Source organism: Prunus mume, linkage group LG5 (genome assembly GCF_029339155.1).
Source record: "Prunus mume cultivar Tortuosa linkage group LG5, ASM2933915v1, whole genome shotgun sequence".
Taxonomy (NCBI): domain Eukaryota; kingdom Viridiplantae; phylum Streptophyta; class Magnoliopsida; order Rosales; family Rosaceae; genus Prunus; species Prunus mume.
The window spans coordinates 20258180-20272209 of NC_142702.1; the positions used below are offsets into that span (position 1 = coordinate 20258180).

The 14030-nt window shown below is 36.9% G+C and overlaps 1 protein-coding gene and 1 long non-coding RNA gene across 4 annotated transcripts; one reads left to right on the forward strand and one right to left on the reverse strand.

The window, feature by feature from the left end:
- Positions 1-1515: 1515 nt before the first annotated feature.
- On the reverse strand, positions 1516-13439 carry LOC103331859 (uncharacterized). Its single transcript, XR_016127132.1, has 4 exons — positions 13303-13439; positions 4763-13217; positions 3250-4648; positions 1516-2856 (listed from the first exon to the last, which is right to left on the reverse strand). It is a non-coding gene; the product is annotated as an uncharacterized LOC103331859 (long non-coding RNA).
- On the forward strand, positions 5821-8089 carry LOC103331858 (uncharacterized). Of its 3 annotated transcripts, XM_008234528.3 has the most exons (5): positions 5821-6009; positions 6261-6311; positions 6428-6599; positions 7345-7422; positions 7690-8089. In XM_008234528.3, exons 1-5 carry the CDS (start codon positions 5821-5823, stop codon positions 7770-7772), a joined length of 573 nt encoding a protein of 190 aa, XP_008232750.2. In that variant the 3' UTR covers positions 7773-8089. The 3 variants fall into 3 exon arrangements, with proteins under 3 accessions (XP_008232750.2, XP_008232748.2, XP_016649623.2); XM_008234526.3 differs by having other exon boundaries at positions 7345-8089; XM_016794137.2 differs by having other exon boundaries at positions 5821-5997; positions 7345-8089.
- Positions 13440-14030: the final 591 nt, after the last annotated feature.

Sequence of the window (14030 nt, forward strand, 5' to 3'; positions counted from 1 at the left end):
TATAACAGGCCCCATGGTGGTTGAGCCCCAAATAAAGACCCCAAGAAATTGTGCCTCCAGGAAACTTTCACTTTGTAAAATTGTATGTTTCTTGAGATTAACCATTCGACCACAAGAAAAAAAAGTAACAAAGGAAAAACAAAACACCCTTTTTGTCTCTCATATGTACGGGGAGAAACAGAGCAGCTGATCACCTTGCTAACTTGGGGTATGAGTTCTCCTTGGGGCTTCATAATACGAGTTTGCTCCTGTCTCCCTCTCAAACTTGTTGCTGGATGATGATCCAGGAAGAGCCCAAAGTAGGGCTGTGCCTTGTTAGATTGTTTTTCTTTTCTGGCTTTGGCCTGCCTTGTAACTAAAAATAAAAAATAAAATAAAAATTCCTAAAGGTAGCCGGTGTATGCATATACTCATTGGAACGAAAGGTCTAGACCAAACAAGGACAACATTTATCATCAATATATCTGTGACGCTTTCCAGGAAACAAATTGTGCAAACAAGAACATATCCCGGATCATTTTCCAGAATGAAGTTCAACAAAATATCTGCTAGGGTCATGGAAAATTCAAAATAACTCGAGACATCAGGACATTCGTGCTGCCCTCTGATGGCAGCCGACGTTTCATTATTCTTTGACATCTTCAAAGTAATGCATCACAGTATAGTATACCACTCTGAGTTCGAATTTCAATATGATATTAAGTGTGCCCGTGTTTCTCTGATGGAATGTTTTGCCCAGTTTCAAAAATCCATGCAACAGGAGGAAAGCACAAAACAAATTGGTAGTAGGATCTCCAACAAAGTGGTAACTCCTAACCAGTTTCCACTTTCATAGCAGTTGAAAACTTAAATAAAGAAAGGAAATCATGAGGTTTTAGTTTAACAACTTCGGCAATTTAACAGATGAAGTATTTCTCTCTCTTTTGCAAAAGTAATCCTTTATGAGATATTGGCTAAACGCCATCTGCACTGAATTTAACATTTCACAAAAATGACAATTCTCAGTGAATAATGACACAAACTCAACAGTATTCCAATGAACTAATGGTTATTTCAGGAAACATTTCAAATTTAGAATCTTGTTGAGAAGAATTTTATATTTCTGAAAAGTGTAGTTATAACTTGTAATCAGTACAACGGAGTCTCAGTTCGGAGTCCAGTAATGCACAAAGAAGTTTTCTGAAAAGTTTTTGGAAGTGTTCAAATCTGAGGCCTGAAAATGGCATCATACTGCAGGCAGGGTACTATACATCCAAGCATTATGAATTGTACAAGCTCAGCTTCAAAGTACACTTCTAAAAAAGATCAGTTTCAAAGTATGTAAAAATTGCAAGCAATTGTGACACATTGGTAAAGTTTTCAAGGTTATAAAGGGGATACGACTACATGTCATGCGCAATGAACATATTGTAGTTAAACTAATTGATGCTCAAACTCAGTCCTGGGTAAGAATTTGAAGCACATTCAAACTCAGTCCAGGGTAAGCATTTGAAGCACATCAAGTTGCACTAACAATTTAGAAACAAGGAAAAAGAATAGGGTTGTATCGAAATTTCGTGAATTCAGGTTTTTAAAAAAAACACTTTAGAAAATAACCTAGGCAAATGGCAAAAGGTGGTCTCAGAGTTCAGAGTTATCAAGCTAGCCGAGCATAATATTCATCTCTACAAAAACAGAGAAGTACAAAACTGGTGATATATAACCATAAGCCTGCAGCAAATAAGTGATTAAAAAGGAGAAATTTCCCCTAAGTGTACCAAATTATTTAACAGTGCCCCCAACTTAATCTACCAACAGAACAAGGAGAGGTTTGGAAACAGAAGAGTAGAATTGTAGTAGTTTTTCCACAGAAATCTTCTAAAATTGCTTTTTTCTTTTTCCCTAAGATCAATAGTTGCAGCAGTTTTTTCAATTGGAAACTTGTAGAAATTATAACCTACCTGTTCCATCACAAGCTTGACAGACTCATTTATGACATTCATCAGTCTCTCATCTCCGACTCCATTTGAACAGGAACATCACTGACATCAGTTAGCACCTGAGGGTCATTTAGTTTTTCCCCTGCATTGCCAGAATCATGTTACAATGACTTCAATTCATGCACCACCATTACATGTAATTTTGGGAAAATTATAGAAAAAATGGTCATCATCATCAACAACAAGCATTATATATAATTGTTTGGCTTAAAGTCTTAATCATGGCTGCATAAATGTTAAAAACAAAATCGAAGAAGCAGCGCTCATATGTGGTTAGCTATTTGCTTATGTTAACTTGTTAGGTATATCGCAAGTAAACTGAATTAGTAGAGATTGTTCATATATATAATATATAAACACAATGCAGAAACCATGACATGAAACAGGCATGGACCCTTGCCTCCAATAGGGTTTTCTCAATATGTAATCCCTATTAGCCCTATTAGGGTATGTTCACGTATCAGTAATGGAGAAAGTAAGAAATCAGAGAATTTAGGACTAGTAGATTGGAAGTGAAATTCAAGACATCCCATCTTTGAATCCCTGGTTCAAAAATAAAAAATTTGACCCAAAAAAGAAGATAAATTGAAGGGAAGCACCTTGTGGGCATAAGAGTGACCAGATTAGGTGACATGTTCCTGAAAGTTTTTATACAAGACTTGAGGAAAGTGGTTAGAGGAGAGAGAGCGACCATGTTGTCCTCTTACTTTAGACCACAAGAAAAAAAAGTAACGAAGGAAAAACAAAACACCTATTTTTCATTGAGACAAAGACGAACTTTTCAAGAACACCGAGTCTGCAAACCCAGCTTCAAACCTCTCGAGAATACAGAAATACCTGAAGAATGCCTCAACGTTTCAAATTCGAGACATCCCATCTTTGAATCCCTCGTGAAAAAATCAAAAATAAAAAATAAAAAATTAGAGCCAAAAAAAGAAGATAAATTGAAGCACATCATGTTACACTAACAATTTAAAAACAAAGAAAAAGAACAGGGATCATCAAGATTTGGTGAATTCAGGTTAAAAACTTGCACTTTAGAAAATAACCTAGGCAAATGGCAAAAGGTGGTCTCAGAGTTATCAAGCTAGCTGAGCATAATATTCATCTCTACCAAACAGAGAAGTACAAAACTGGTGATATATAATCATAAGCCTGCAGCAAATAAGTGATTAGAAAGGAGAAATTCCTCCAGTTTTCAGTCCCTATTAGATTGGAAGTGAAATGGCTTATAAAGTAAAGAAACTAGTTTGAATCCCAATATTCTTACACTAAAGAACCCTGAATGGCAGAACATTTCAAGAACACCAAGCCTGCAAACCCAGCTTCAAACCTCTGGAGAATACAGAAACACCTGAAGAATGCCTCAACGTTTCAAATTCGAGACATCCCATCTTTGAATCCCCGGTGAAAAAATCAAAAATCAAAAATAAAAAAATTGACCCAAAAAAAGAAGATAAATTGAAGGGAATGAGGACCTGAAAGTTTCGACACAAGACTTGAGGAAAGGGGTTGGAGGAGAAAGAGGGACCATTTTGTTATTTTACATTTTGCTGAGTTTGCCAATAAATATTGATTGGTCGTTTGGGCTTTGTTTAGGAAACACTCACTTTGTAAAATTGTAAGTTTCTTGAGATTAACTATGGTCTATAATGACAATACCAACAAACAAATAAATCATTCGACCACAAGAAAAAAAAAAAACTAAAAAAGGAAAAACAAAACACCCTTTTTTTCTTTGTTGAGACTAAGACGAACTTCCATTACATAAATATAGGGCAATTACAGAAAACTGCACAGGAAAGACACCGATAAATAAGGAGGATTCTAGCCAGATCAGAACTACAGGGAAATACAGGGTTTACTTTTTCTTTTTAAAATGAATATTACACCGTCTATCCTACTTTTGCTGCCTAGAGTGGTAATAGTGTTGTTGGCCTCCTCACGCGGCGGCGGTGGCGGCGGCGAAACAGAGAAAGGAGTTGAGGCACAAGAGGCACCAGTTTGGGCGCGAAAAGCACCAGGGTGAGGGTGAGCAGCAAGAAGCACAAAAGGAGAGGCAGCCCAGGCCAGGAAGAGGGTGGAGACAAGAGAAGGCCCAAGAGTGAAGCGAGTGAGAGTGAGCCAGACACAATGGACCAATTGCGAGGGCGCAGTACGTCAGCATGGGGAGTGCCCCTGAGGAGCAGCTCGAGGCTGAAGGCCAAGGAATAGGCAATGACGCTACACAGCATAAGCAGCATGAGTATAGGGTTGGTTTGGAAGAGAAGTTGATCTGGAAATCGCACCTGGACCAACGTCATGGCTGTGGGAATGGTGAAGCTAAATATGCCATTGTGGATCATAAATGTGGAAGCTGCGGGCATGGTCTGTTGTGCTGGAAAGTAGTTGATCAACAACTGCAGCTGCTGATGATTCACGAAAATATTATTAGCATTACTCTGAAAATGATTCATTGCCATGTTTGGCTTGGGGAGACCTGGACGAAGATGATAATTAGGTAGGCTTTTTATTAACGAAAAAGCAACATCGCGTAATGTATTTACCGAGAAATTAGATTATGCGATGTTGCTTTTCGTCTGCCAAATGTGTGGATCTCAAGCATAGGCCTTTTTATGTCGAAAGCCCACAACTAGCAAATCTTATACCAGGCCACTATGAGAAGGTTCCTGCCACCCAAAGCCAAATAAAAATGTCAACATGGCAATGACCATGAGAACATCTCACTTTTGTCACAAAAAAACCAAAACAAAAATGTGAAGGTCAAGGTCTTTGGGGTTTACCGCAGTGGTTGAGATCTTTGTTTGCAAAGCCCCGCATTTATCTAGAGGCAGCTGCAGTGTAGATCAAGACCGTTGGACACTGTGGATCGCACTCACTCCCACAGATAAATGGTGTAGATCGTCGTATGTAGAGTGATTGGGGAGGATGAAAAGCAGTGAATTAATCCCATATATTTTCAAATGAATAAATAACATTCGAAAAAACATGAGAATGATGCTATTCTGTTATATCTTCCTGGAAGCATAGACATATACAAGTGCCTTTTAATTGGACATAAGTAGAATAAGAACCATAAATGTTTTTGTTCATTTAAAAAAGGAAGGGTTGAGATTGAATGACACTGAAGAACAGTTTAGCCCCTTCTAATTAAAGAAATGTTAGTGACACGTGACTAAGGAAACCCAAAAAACGATTCCGCAAATCCGATGCGCCACGGAGCATCTTCTAAGAGCATTCGCAATAAACTCTCTAAACCACCTCCTTAACTAAAATTTAAGGAGGAATTGAAAAAACCCACCTCCAATCATGCTCCCTGTCCAACTATTAAAATAGAGAGATCTCTAGGAGCTTCTAAATCTGAGGAGAGAGAAAGAACTCATAGTGACTTCCTATAATTAAATGTTATTATATTTCTTTAAACATTTATTTAATGATGTCTTTAATTCCATCAAATTTTTTTTCTGTATTTTATATTTTTAATCACCTTTCTAACCTATGTCATGCACCATCTTTTCTATTCCTTTTGCTGTTGGTGCTTGGCAAAGCACAAGCAACTAATTTTTTTTTTCGATTCTTTTCACCATGGACATTTAGCAGCACACAAACACCATTCTTTTTTAGTTCTTTTCCCTGTAGGTTTGCAAAACACAGAAATCATAGAATTGTTTTTGTAGTTTATTATTTGAGAATATTTAGTATTTGAATATGAACATTTTATTGCACATCAGGAATTAAAGTTAAAAAAAAGTAAAGTATTTATGACAAAAAGAAATAAAGCATTTATGATAAATTAGGGAGAATGATTTGAGTTGAAATTTTTTAGAGATTCGGAGGCGGAATGGGCATGGAGCGTCTTCTAATTTGCTCGCGGCGAGGCAAAGGATGGGTCATACCTGCTCAGCCCAACCCAAATTCCACCACTATTCACTGTCTTCATCTCTTCAGTGTGGGGTCTCCATTACCGTCGGCTTCACTTCTTCAGCTCTCTGAATGGAACCTCACCCACCGCCACATCGTCTTGCTCAATGTCGTTGCTTGGGCTTTAACTCTCTCTCTCTCTTTTTTGATATACTTTTTATGCTTTCGGATGAATATTTCTGTTTCTGATTGAAGCTTAATATGCTTTGGAAATTAGGTTCTTTAAAGTCTGTTTTTTCATCAGGGTATTCTGAAAACAAAGCCCAACAATCGCAGCTAACCTTTTTTGAAAAAATTACAGAAATTGGTGGTATGTTTCTGTTATTGAGTCAAGTTTTGTTTTTGGTTTTTTTCTAATAGGCTGCGGTGTCTGCGACGTGGCTCTTCTGCTCTGCAATCACCACGCTTCAGGTTTGTAATCTTGAATACTCCATGATTTTAATTAGCATTGGCAATTGGAAATTGGGTATGTTTTTCTTGTGCAATCGTTTTTAGGAAGGTGAATTTCCAATGTGGTTTTTTTAAAGGCTTTCAAGAGACCAATTCAATCACTTGAAAAGCTGATGGATGTTATGAGGGAAGAGCTTCCTAACACAATGGTTGTTGTTCGTTTATCCGGGATGGAGATCAGTGACCTCACGATGGAGCTCAGTGATCTTGGGTTGCCGTTACCATTTCACAGCTGCTATTGCTTAATCTGTAAGTGTATGGTTCAAATGTGATGTTCGCGATTGGTATTGTTTGCTTTGATTGACATTGGTTGCTGTGATTGTTGTAACTGCTATAGGTTGCTCTGGCTAACGATTCAGGAAAAGTGCAGTTAAGAAACAGGGTTTCCTTGATCTTTTAAAAGAATTTGCTTGCTAGAGAGTGGTAGAAAAACTTGCGAAAACAAGGGTGAAGAATGAGTTTGTAAACTTCATAGGTTTACCTAGAGAGTGTGGTCGAATTCTTTGGCAGTTAACAGCAAAATTAGGATCATGCATGATATATGCAAGCACTCGTTAGCTGATTCAAGCATTTTTGTTACATTGAAATCTTTGTTTTGAGATACCAGTTAGAGAAAAAGAAGAAGGAAAGAGAGGTTGTGGTGAGGTCCAATCAGGGGTTTGGGTTTAATGGTGGTGGAGGTGGTGGTGGGAAAGATGATGAAGCTACTGCTAGAGTTCTGGGTAATTTAGCTTTGGCTATTGGATTGACTTATCTTTCATTTACTGGGCAGATTGGTTGGATTTTGGATGCAATTGTTTCCATTTGAGTACTCTCTTTCATTTAGCAACTGATTTGGGGTTCTTCTCACAAGTCTTAGTTCCTTTACATTTCTTTAAAAAAAACTGGTAGTTTTATACTATTTTTTTGTCTAATATAATCATTTTTATTTTTTACTCTGATCTCAGCATGTAGGATTATATCTCTAATGAAATTAATGCCTTTTCACATCCAGCTCCTTGCAGTGCTTGTACCAATTGTTGGTGTGGGTGCTTTTCTGTGGTGGGCAAGGCAGGATATGGTTCAAGACAGTGTAAGATTACTTCTATTTTTTCTCTTGCTCACTTCTTAAAGCTCATAGTTTTCTTCAATTATGGTATTAAACATCTATTGTCGCCTAGTGAAAACACAACTCAAGTTGTTGAGTGCTTTAATTTCCATGCTCTCAATTTGGTCATTCCCTCTACGAGTTTGGCACCTACAAGTGACTAGTAAAACCTTTTTAATTATTTAAGTCAGCATCAATTATTTTTTTAACAATATATTAGGTCTTACATGATGTTTTGGCATTTGTGGACAGTTAATTTATCAATCTACAGATCTTCTAGTGGATGGTGTACCGAAACGCTCTATGATTTTCTTTTATTTGGAGTTGACAATTAAGTAATGTTTGCGTGCTCTTGATTTCAAAAAACTGTATCACAAGTGCGATATAAACAGATAGTCCGGATTGGTGTTGGATAGTTTCCATGGATGGGCATGTAGAAATCTATTGTGTTATAATGAGTTCATTCTTTCCCATGTGAGATGTATCAGATAAATGCATGATATGTGTAGGATGTTTGAAAAAGGTTTGAGTACGCAAGTGATACTCTTTCATGTAACAATTCACAAACGCTTCATCCACATCTTGTAATCAAGTAATTTCGGAGTAACATCCTGAGGGTGATTTTCAATTGTGAAGGTTTATTTATTTCTTACTCTGATGTCTTCTGCCTTTAATGAACAACAACCATTGTTCCCATAAAGTGCCATATAGTGAGGACTTGAGAAAATAGTTATGCACCATATGTTGTTCCCAAAAAGTGCCATATAGTAGGGATGGATTTCCTGATTTAAAAGCAACAACCATGGATTGAGTAGGTTCCTTTTGCAGGTTCGAGTTTTTTCTATTAGTTTTTTGTCCTTTTGCAGGTTCTCTATGGTCTTTTTTATACTCCTTTCGAAGGTTTACTATGAAAAATTTGTTACCTTTTCTTGCACCTAATTTTATTTGTATATATTTTTTGTTTATAATCTTAGCTTTCTTTCTTTGTCATTTTGATTTATTTACATGGATGATGGAGGAAGGCTTGGATTAGGAGTACTAGATGTAGGTCTTGTTACGCTTCTTTATGTATTACTGTTTGGAGAGGATTGTACTACTTTCTCTTAATGCATTACAGAAGTGCTTAGAGATTCATTTGGAAATAAGATGTATGTTATGCCTGGTATTCTTCTTCTTTTCATTTGATTTTTTTTATTCCATTTCTTTCTAAAATTTCTGGATTTAGAAATTAAGGAATTTAAGGATTTAGTACCCCAAATGTGCAAAGGATTTATCCTTTTATTTCATTAATCTCGAAAAATCACTTCCTGCGATAGGTAATCTCGTAGAAATGGTGGTAGCATCGAGTTAACCACAATGATGAATTACTCCAAAACTATCGTTTTTAGCACGTAATTGTAAGTTATGTAATGCAATTGCACTTTCTGCCAAAGAATAGGTAATGACTAGACACAGCATAAGCAGCATGACTCATGGGTATAGGATTGGTGTGGAAGAGATTTTGGTCTGGAACAGCGTCATGGTTGATCAACAACTGCTGATGATTCACGAACTGAAAATTAATCATCCTCACATAAGAAATATGATTCATTGCCATGTTTGGCTCCTCCCAACTGCGCTGGAGTCGGGCTGAGAAATTTTTCTTTGGGTGGGTGTGGCAAGATTCAAAGCGCCGAGGGCGCTATTTAACATTACATTACCGTCCTGGCTTTTGACCCCACCCCTATACTTGTTAACCCATGTTGCCGACACAAAATTACGATCTCCGCCACTGGATTACCATGATTTTGTTTTGGCTGTTGAACACCCTAGCCCTAGACCATCTCTCGCAGAGTTGCTATACTCTTATCCTTAGTCATTTTGGCTAGAATGAGGGCAAAACGCAGCTCCTATAGACTTGTTATTTGGCTCTTTATTCTGGAGAACTCCCTATTTAAGTTTGGTGGCCCTCTACATTTAGAGAGGAGGAGGGAGAAATTGAGGGTTCTCTATTTCTTCCTTTTCTCTCTCCCTAGGCACACAACACTCTCACCTCTTACTTTTTTGATTTTTTAATAAACTTTTAATTTAGAGAGGATGAAAGAGAAATAATTAAATATTAGAGATAAGCCAAAGTAGAGAACATTGTTGAAGGAAACTACTTTTAAGTAATTTGTTATAATGATTTTCTAGCTATTTTAACTAAAATTTAGCTAAAATTTGGAGACTCTCTTGTAAATACTTACTCGTTAACCCATGTCGCCGCTACAAAATTACGATTAACCTATACTTGTTAACCCATGGCGCTGCAACAAAATTACGATGTCTGCCACTGGCGAAGGGGAATCTATCAAAATTGGGTGAATTCAGGTTTAAAAATTAAACTTCAGAAAATAACCTAGTCAAATGGCAAAGGTGGTCTCATAGTTATCAAATAAGCTGAGCATAATATTCATCTCTACCAAAACAGAGAAGTACAAAATTGGTGATATTATAATTTAAAAGGAGAAATTCCTCCAATTTTCGGTCTATGTTAACTTTCTGTGGATATTTATTTTTTAAATGTTCAATATACTTTATTCTTGTGATTGTGCAGAGTGGCTTGTGATTGAGATTTCCCTAACTTTAGAGTTATTAGTGGTTATGCTATTGATTTTTTTGGGGGTTTAAGATTACTTTCATGCCTCCTCTGTTTGGTTATTTTATTCCTTTTAAATTTTATTGTCTTGCTATATGAAATAGAAACCATGATTATTTGGTAGTTTTTTTATTTGGAGAATGGAATCTGACTGCCAAAAGAAAAAAAAAACAAATAAAGAGGAAAAGTTATTCAAAAGTCATGAATTAAGAAAGGGAATGGAGGTGTGTAATGAAGTTGAAGCATATAATCAATGAACTCTTATGCAACAAATAATATTCGAAAAGATGCAAAAAAATAATATTTGACAACGATGCTATTTATGTTCAAAGCAAGGGTTTCATGATGACTTTGGCCAACCACAGAGAGACTATTTAAGAAGCATACCAACAAACATGCTCTAACTTTGTTTTTGGTGAACGGAGTTGAATACGACGTTGCTGTGTAAGGTGGCAACACAAAAGATCCGCAGCAAACTTTTCCACATTATCTGATATCTGAAAAGGAATGCCTTTGCCTTTGCCTTCGTCTCTCCCTCGGCTCTCACTCCTCTCCAAACCTTCACTTCACCACCTCAACATTCACATTACCAATAAACAAATAAGTCATTCGACCAAAAGAAACAAAACAAATAAAAAAGTAATGAAATAAACTATAATTATTTTCAAATGGAAGAAAGGGCAAAACAAAACACCCTTTTCTTTTCATTTTTGGTAAATTGGGGGGTCCCAAAGCCCCAAAAACAGACTACTCAGGATGGTTAAACAAAACACCCCTTTCTTCTATTTTTTATATATAGCGGGACCTACAATTGCTGCTTCGAGTGGCAATTCTGTGGCTGGCCTCCTCACATGGCGGCAGTAGGGAAACAGAGAAAGGAGTTGAGGCACAAGAGGCACCAGTTTGGGGGCGAAAGCCAGCAAGGTGAGCAGCTAGGGCCAGGAGGAGGGTGGAGACAAGAGAAGGCCCAAGAGTGACGCAAGTGAGAGTGAGCCAGACGCAATGGACCTATTGTGCGCATGAATGGCCCTGCCATTGAGACTGAGGAGGAGCAGTTCGAGGCTGAAGGCCAAGGAATAGGCGGATGCTACACAGCATAAGCAGCATGAGTATAGGGTTGGTTTGGAAGAGATGTTGGTCTGGAAATCACACCTGGACCAGCATCATGGCTGTGGGAATGGTGAAGCCAAAAATGCGATGGTGGATCATAGGGTTGGTTTGTTGTGCCGGAAAGTAGTTGATCAACAAGTGCAGATGATGATTCATGAAAATATTATTAGTATTACTCTGAAAATGAATCATCCTCACATGACCAAAACGATTCATTGCCATCTTTGGCTCCTCCTCATTGCCAACTCTGGCTACTCTCTTCATTATAAATATTATGACTGATAGATTGTTGGGATAACCATACTTGAAGCCAAGATTAGACACACCAAAGCCGAAAATGCTTGTAAAATCTCATCCACAAATCATAGGACTGTGTTCAATTGAATACTGTTCATGAAGCACTCTGCCTCGCGCTGAAAGATTCTAATCTTTAAATGCAGAGACAAAAGTGTGAATATCATCAGCTGAGAATATTTACAAAATTTCCCACAAGTGATGTCAAAATCCAATGAGATGCTTACAGAAAATCAGCAAAAGTACATATAGATAGCCAGGTTGTGCAAAACTAAAAAAGAAATCACAAGGTTGTGAATAATCTCATTTCATCAATTTGGACTACTTCTCATTTCCTAATTAAGTGGGAAAGTGTATTTACAGATAAGAATTTACCTGCATGTGAATATTCATTACCTTCAAAGGCGCTATAGATATCAGGATGGGCATCATCAAGATGAAGAACACCCGCAGGTCACCCAAGCTTCTCGTCGCCACCTAACATGAATGGGCACAGTGGATCCTGAAAGGGCATATAAAGGTTCTTCCAAAAAATCCTAAAGGTAGCCAGTGTTATGCATATACTCATTGGAATCAAAAGTCTCGACCAAATAAGGACAACATTTACTCTCAGTATATCTGTTAGTGAAGCTTTCCAGGAAACAAATTGTGCATACAAGAACATATCCCGGATCATTTTCCAGAATGAAGTTCAACCAATTATCTTGCTAGGTTGATGGAAGATTCAAAATAACTCAAGACATCAGGACATTCGTGCTGCCCGCTGATGGCAATCGAGTTTTCATTTTTCTTTGACATCTTCAAAGTAATGCATCACAGTATAGTATACCACTCTGAGTTTGAATTTCAATATGATATTAAATGGTTTCTCTGATGGAATGTTTTGCCCATTTTCAAAAATCCACGCACCAGGAAGAAAGCACAAAAAGTTGAGATTGCAGCTATAAAGGCTCACATATATATATTTGATGATAAAAGAAGTAGTATGAGGAATCCTCATATATGGCAAAGGATCCCAGAAGTGTTCAAATCTGAGGCCTGAAAATGGCATCATACTGCAGGCAGGGTACTATACATCTAAGCATTATGAATTGTACCAGCTCAGCTTCAAAGTACACTTCTAAAAAACAATGAGTTTCAAAGTATTTAAAAATTGCAATTGCAAGCAATTGTGTCACACTGGTAAAGTTTTCAAAGTTATAAAAGGGATATAACTACATGTCATGCGCAATGAACGTATGGTAGCTGAACTAATTGCGGCTCAAACTCAGTCCAGGGTAAGCTTTTGAAGCACATCATGTTACACTAACAATTTAAAAACAAAGAAAAAGAACAGGGATCTATCAAGATTTGGTGAATTCAGGTTAAAAACTTCAACTTTAGACAATAACCTAGGCAAATGGAAAAAGGTGGTCTCAGAGTTATCAAGCTAGCTGAGCATAATATTCATCTCTACCAAACAGAGAAGTACAAAACTGGTGATATATAATCATAAGCCTGCAGCAAATAAGTGATTAGAAAGGAGAAATTCCTCCAGTTTTCAGTCCCTATTAGATTGGAAGTGAAATGGCTTATAAAGTAAAGAAACTAGTTTGAATCCCAATATTCTTACACTAAAGAACCCTGAATGGCAGAACATTTGAAGAACACCAAGCCTGCAAACCCAGCTTCAAACCTCTCGAGAATACAGAAATACCTGAAGAAAGCCTCAACGTTTCAAATCCTAGGTTCAAATTCGAGACATCCCATCTTTGAATCCCTCGTGAAAAAATCAAAAATCAAAAATAAAAAAATTTGAACCAAAAAAAGAATATAAATTGAAGGGAATGAGGAGAGGGAAGCACCTTGTGGGCATAAGAGTGACCAGATTAGGTGACATGTTCCGTTCCTGAGAGTTTTGACACAAGACTTGAGGAAAGTGGCCGGAGCAGAAAGAGGGACCATTTTGTCCTTTTACTTTTTGCTGAGTTTGCCAATAAATAAAGGGTGTTTCACTAAAACACTCAAAATGGGAGTTAAATTATAAAAAAACTCAAGCACTATTTAAACATATAAACACACTCAAAACTCATCATTACACACACTCAAAACCCATTTATAAACACACCCAAAAAGTTGACTTTGGGGTTAATTTTGAGTGTGTTTCTATATTTAAATAGTACTTAGATTTTTTTATAAATACATATCTAAAATTGAGTTTATTTATAAATTTGTAATAAATAAATGGGCCGTTGTTGCAGTTGCCTCTGAATATATTGATGGGTCGTTTTGGCTTTGTTTAAACGGAATGAAATTGTGCGTTTAGGAGACATTCACTTCGTAAAATTTTAAGTCTCTTGAGATTAACTATAGTCTATAATTCTTCAACAACAGAAAAACAAAAACAAAAACAAAAAAACAAATAAATCATTCGACCACAACAAAAACAAAAAGTAACAAAGGAAAAACAAAACAGCCTTTTTGTCTTTGCTGAGACAAAGACGAACTTTCATTACATAAATATAGGGCAATTACAGAAAATTGCACAGGAAAGACAGATTTAGAAGTACATAACAATAAACTATAATATCTT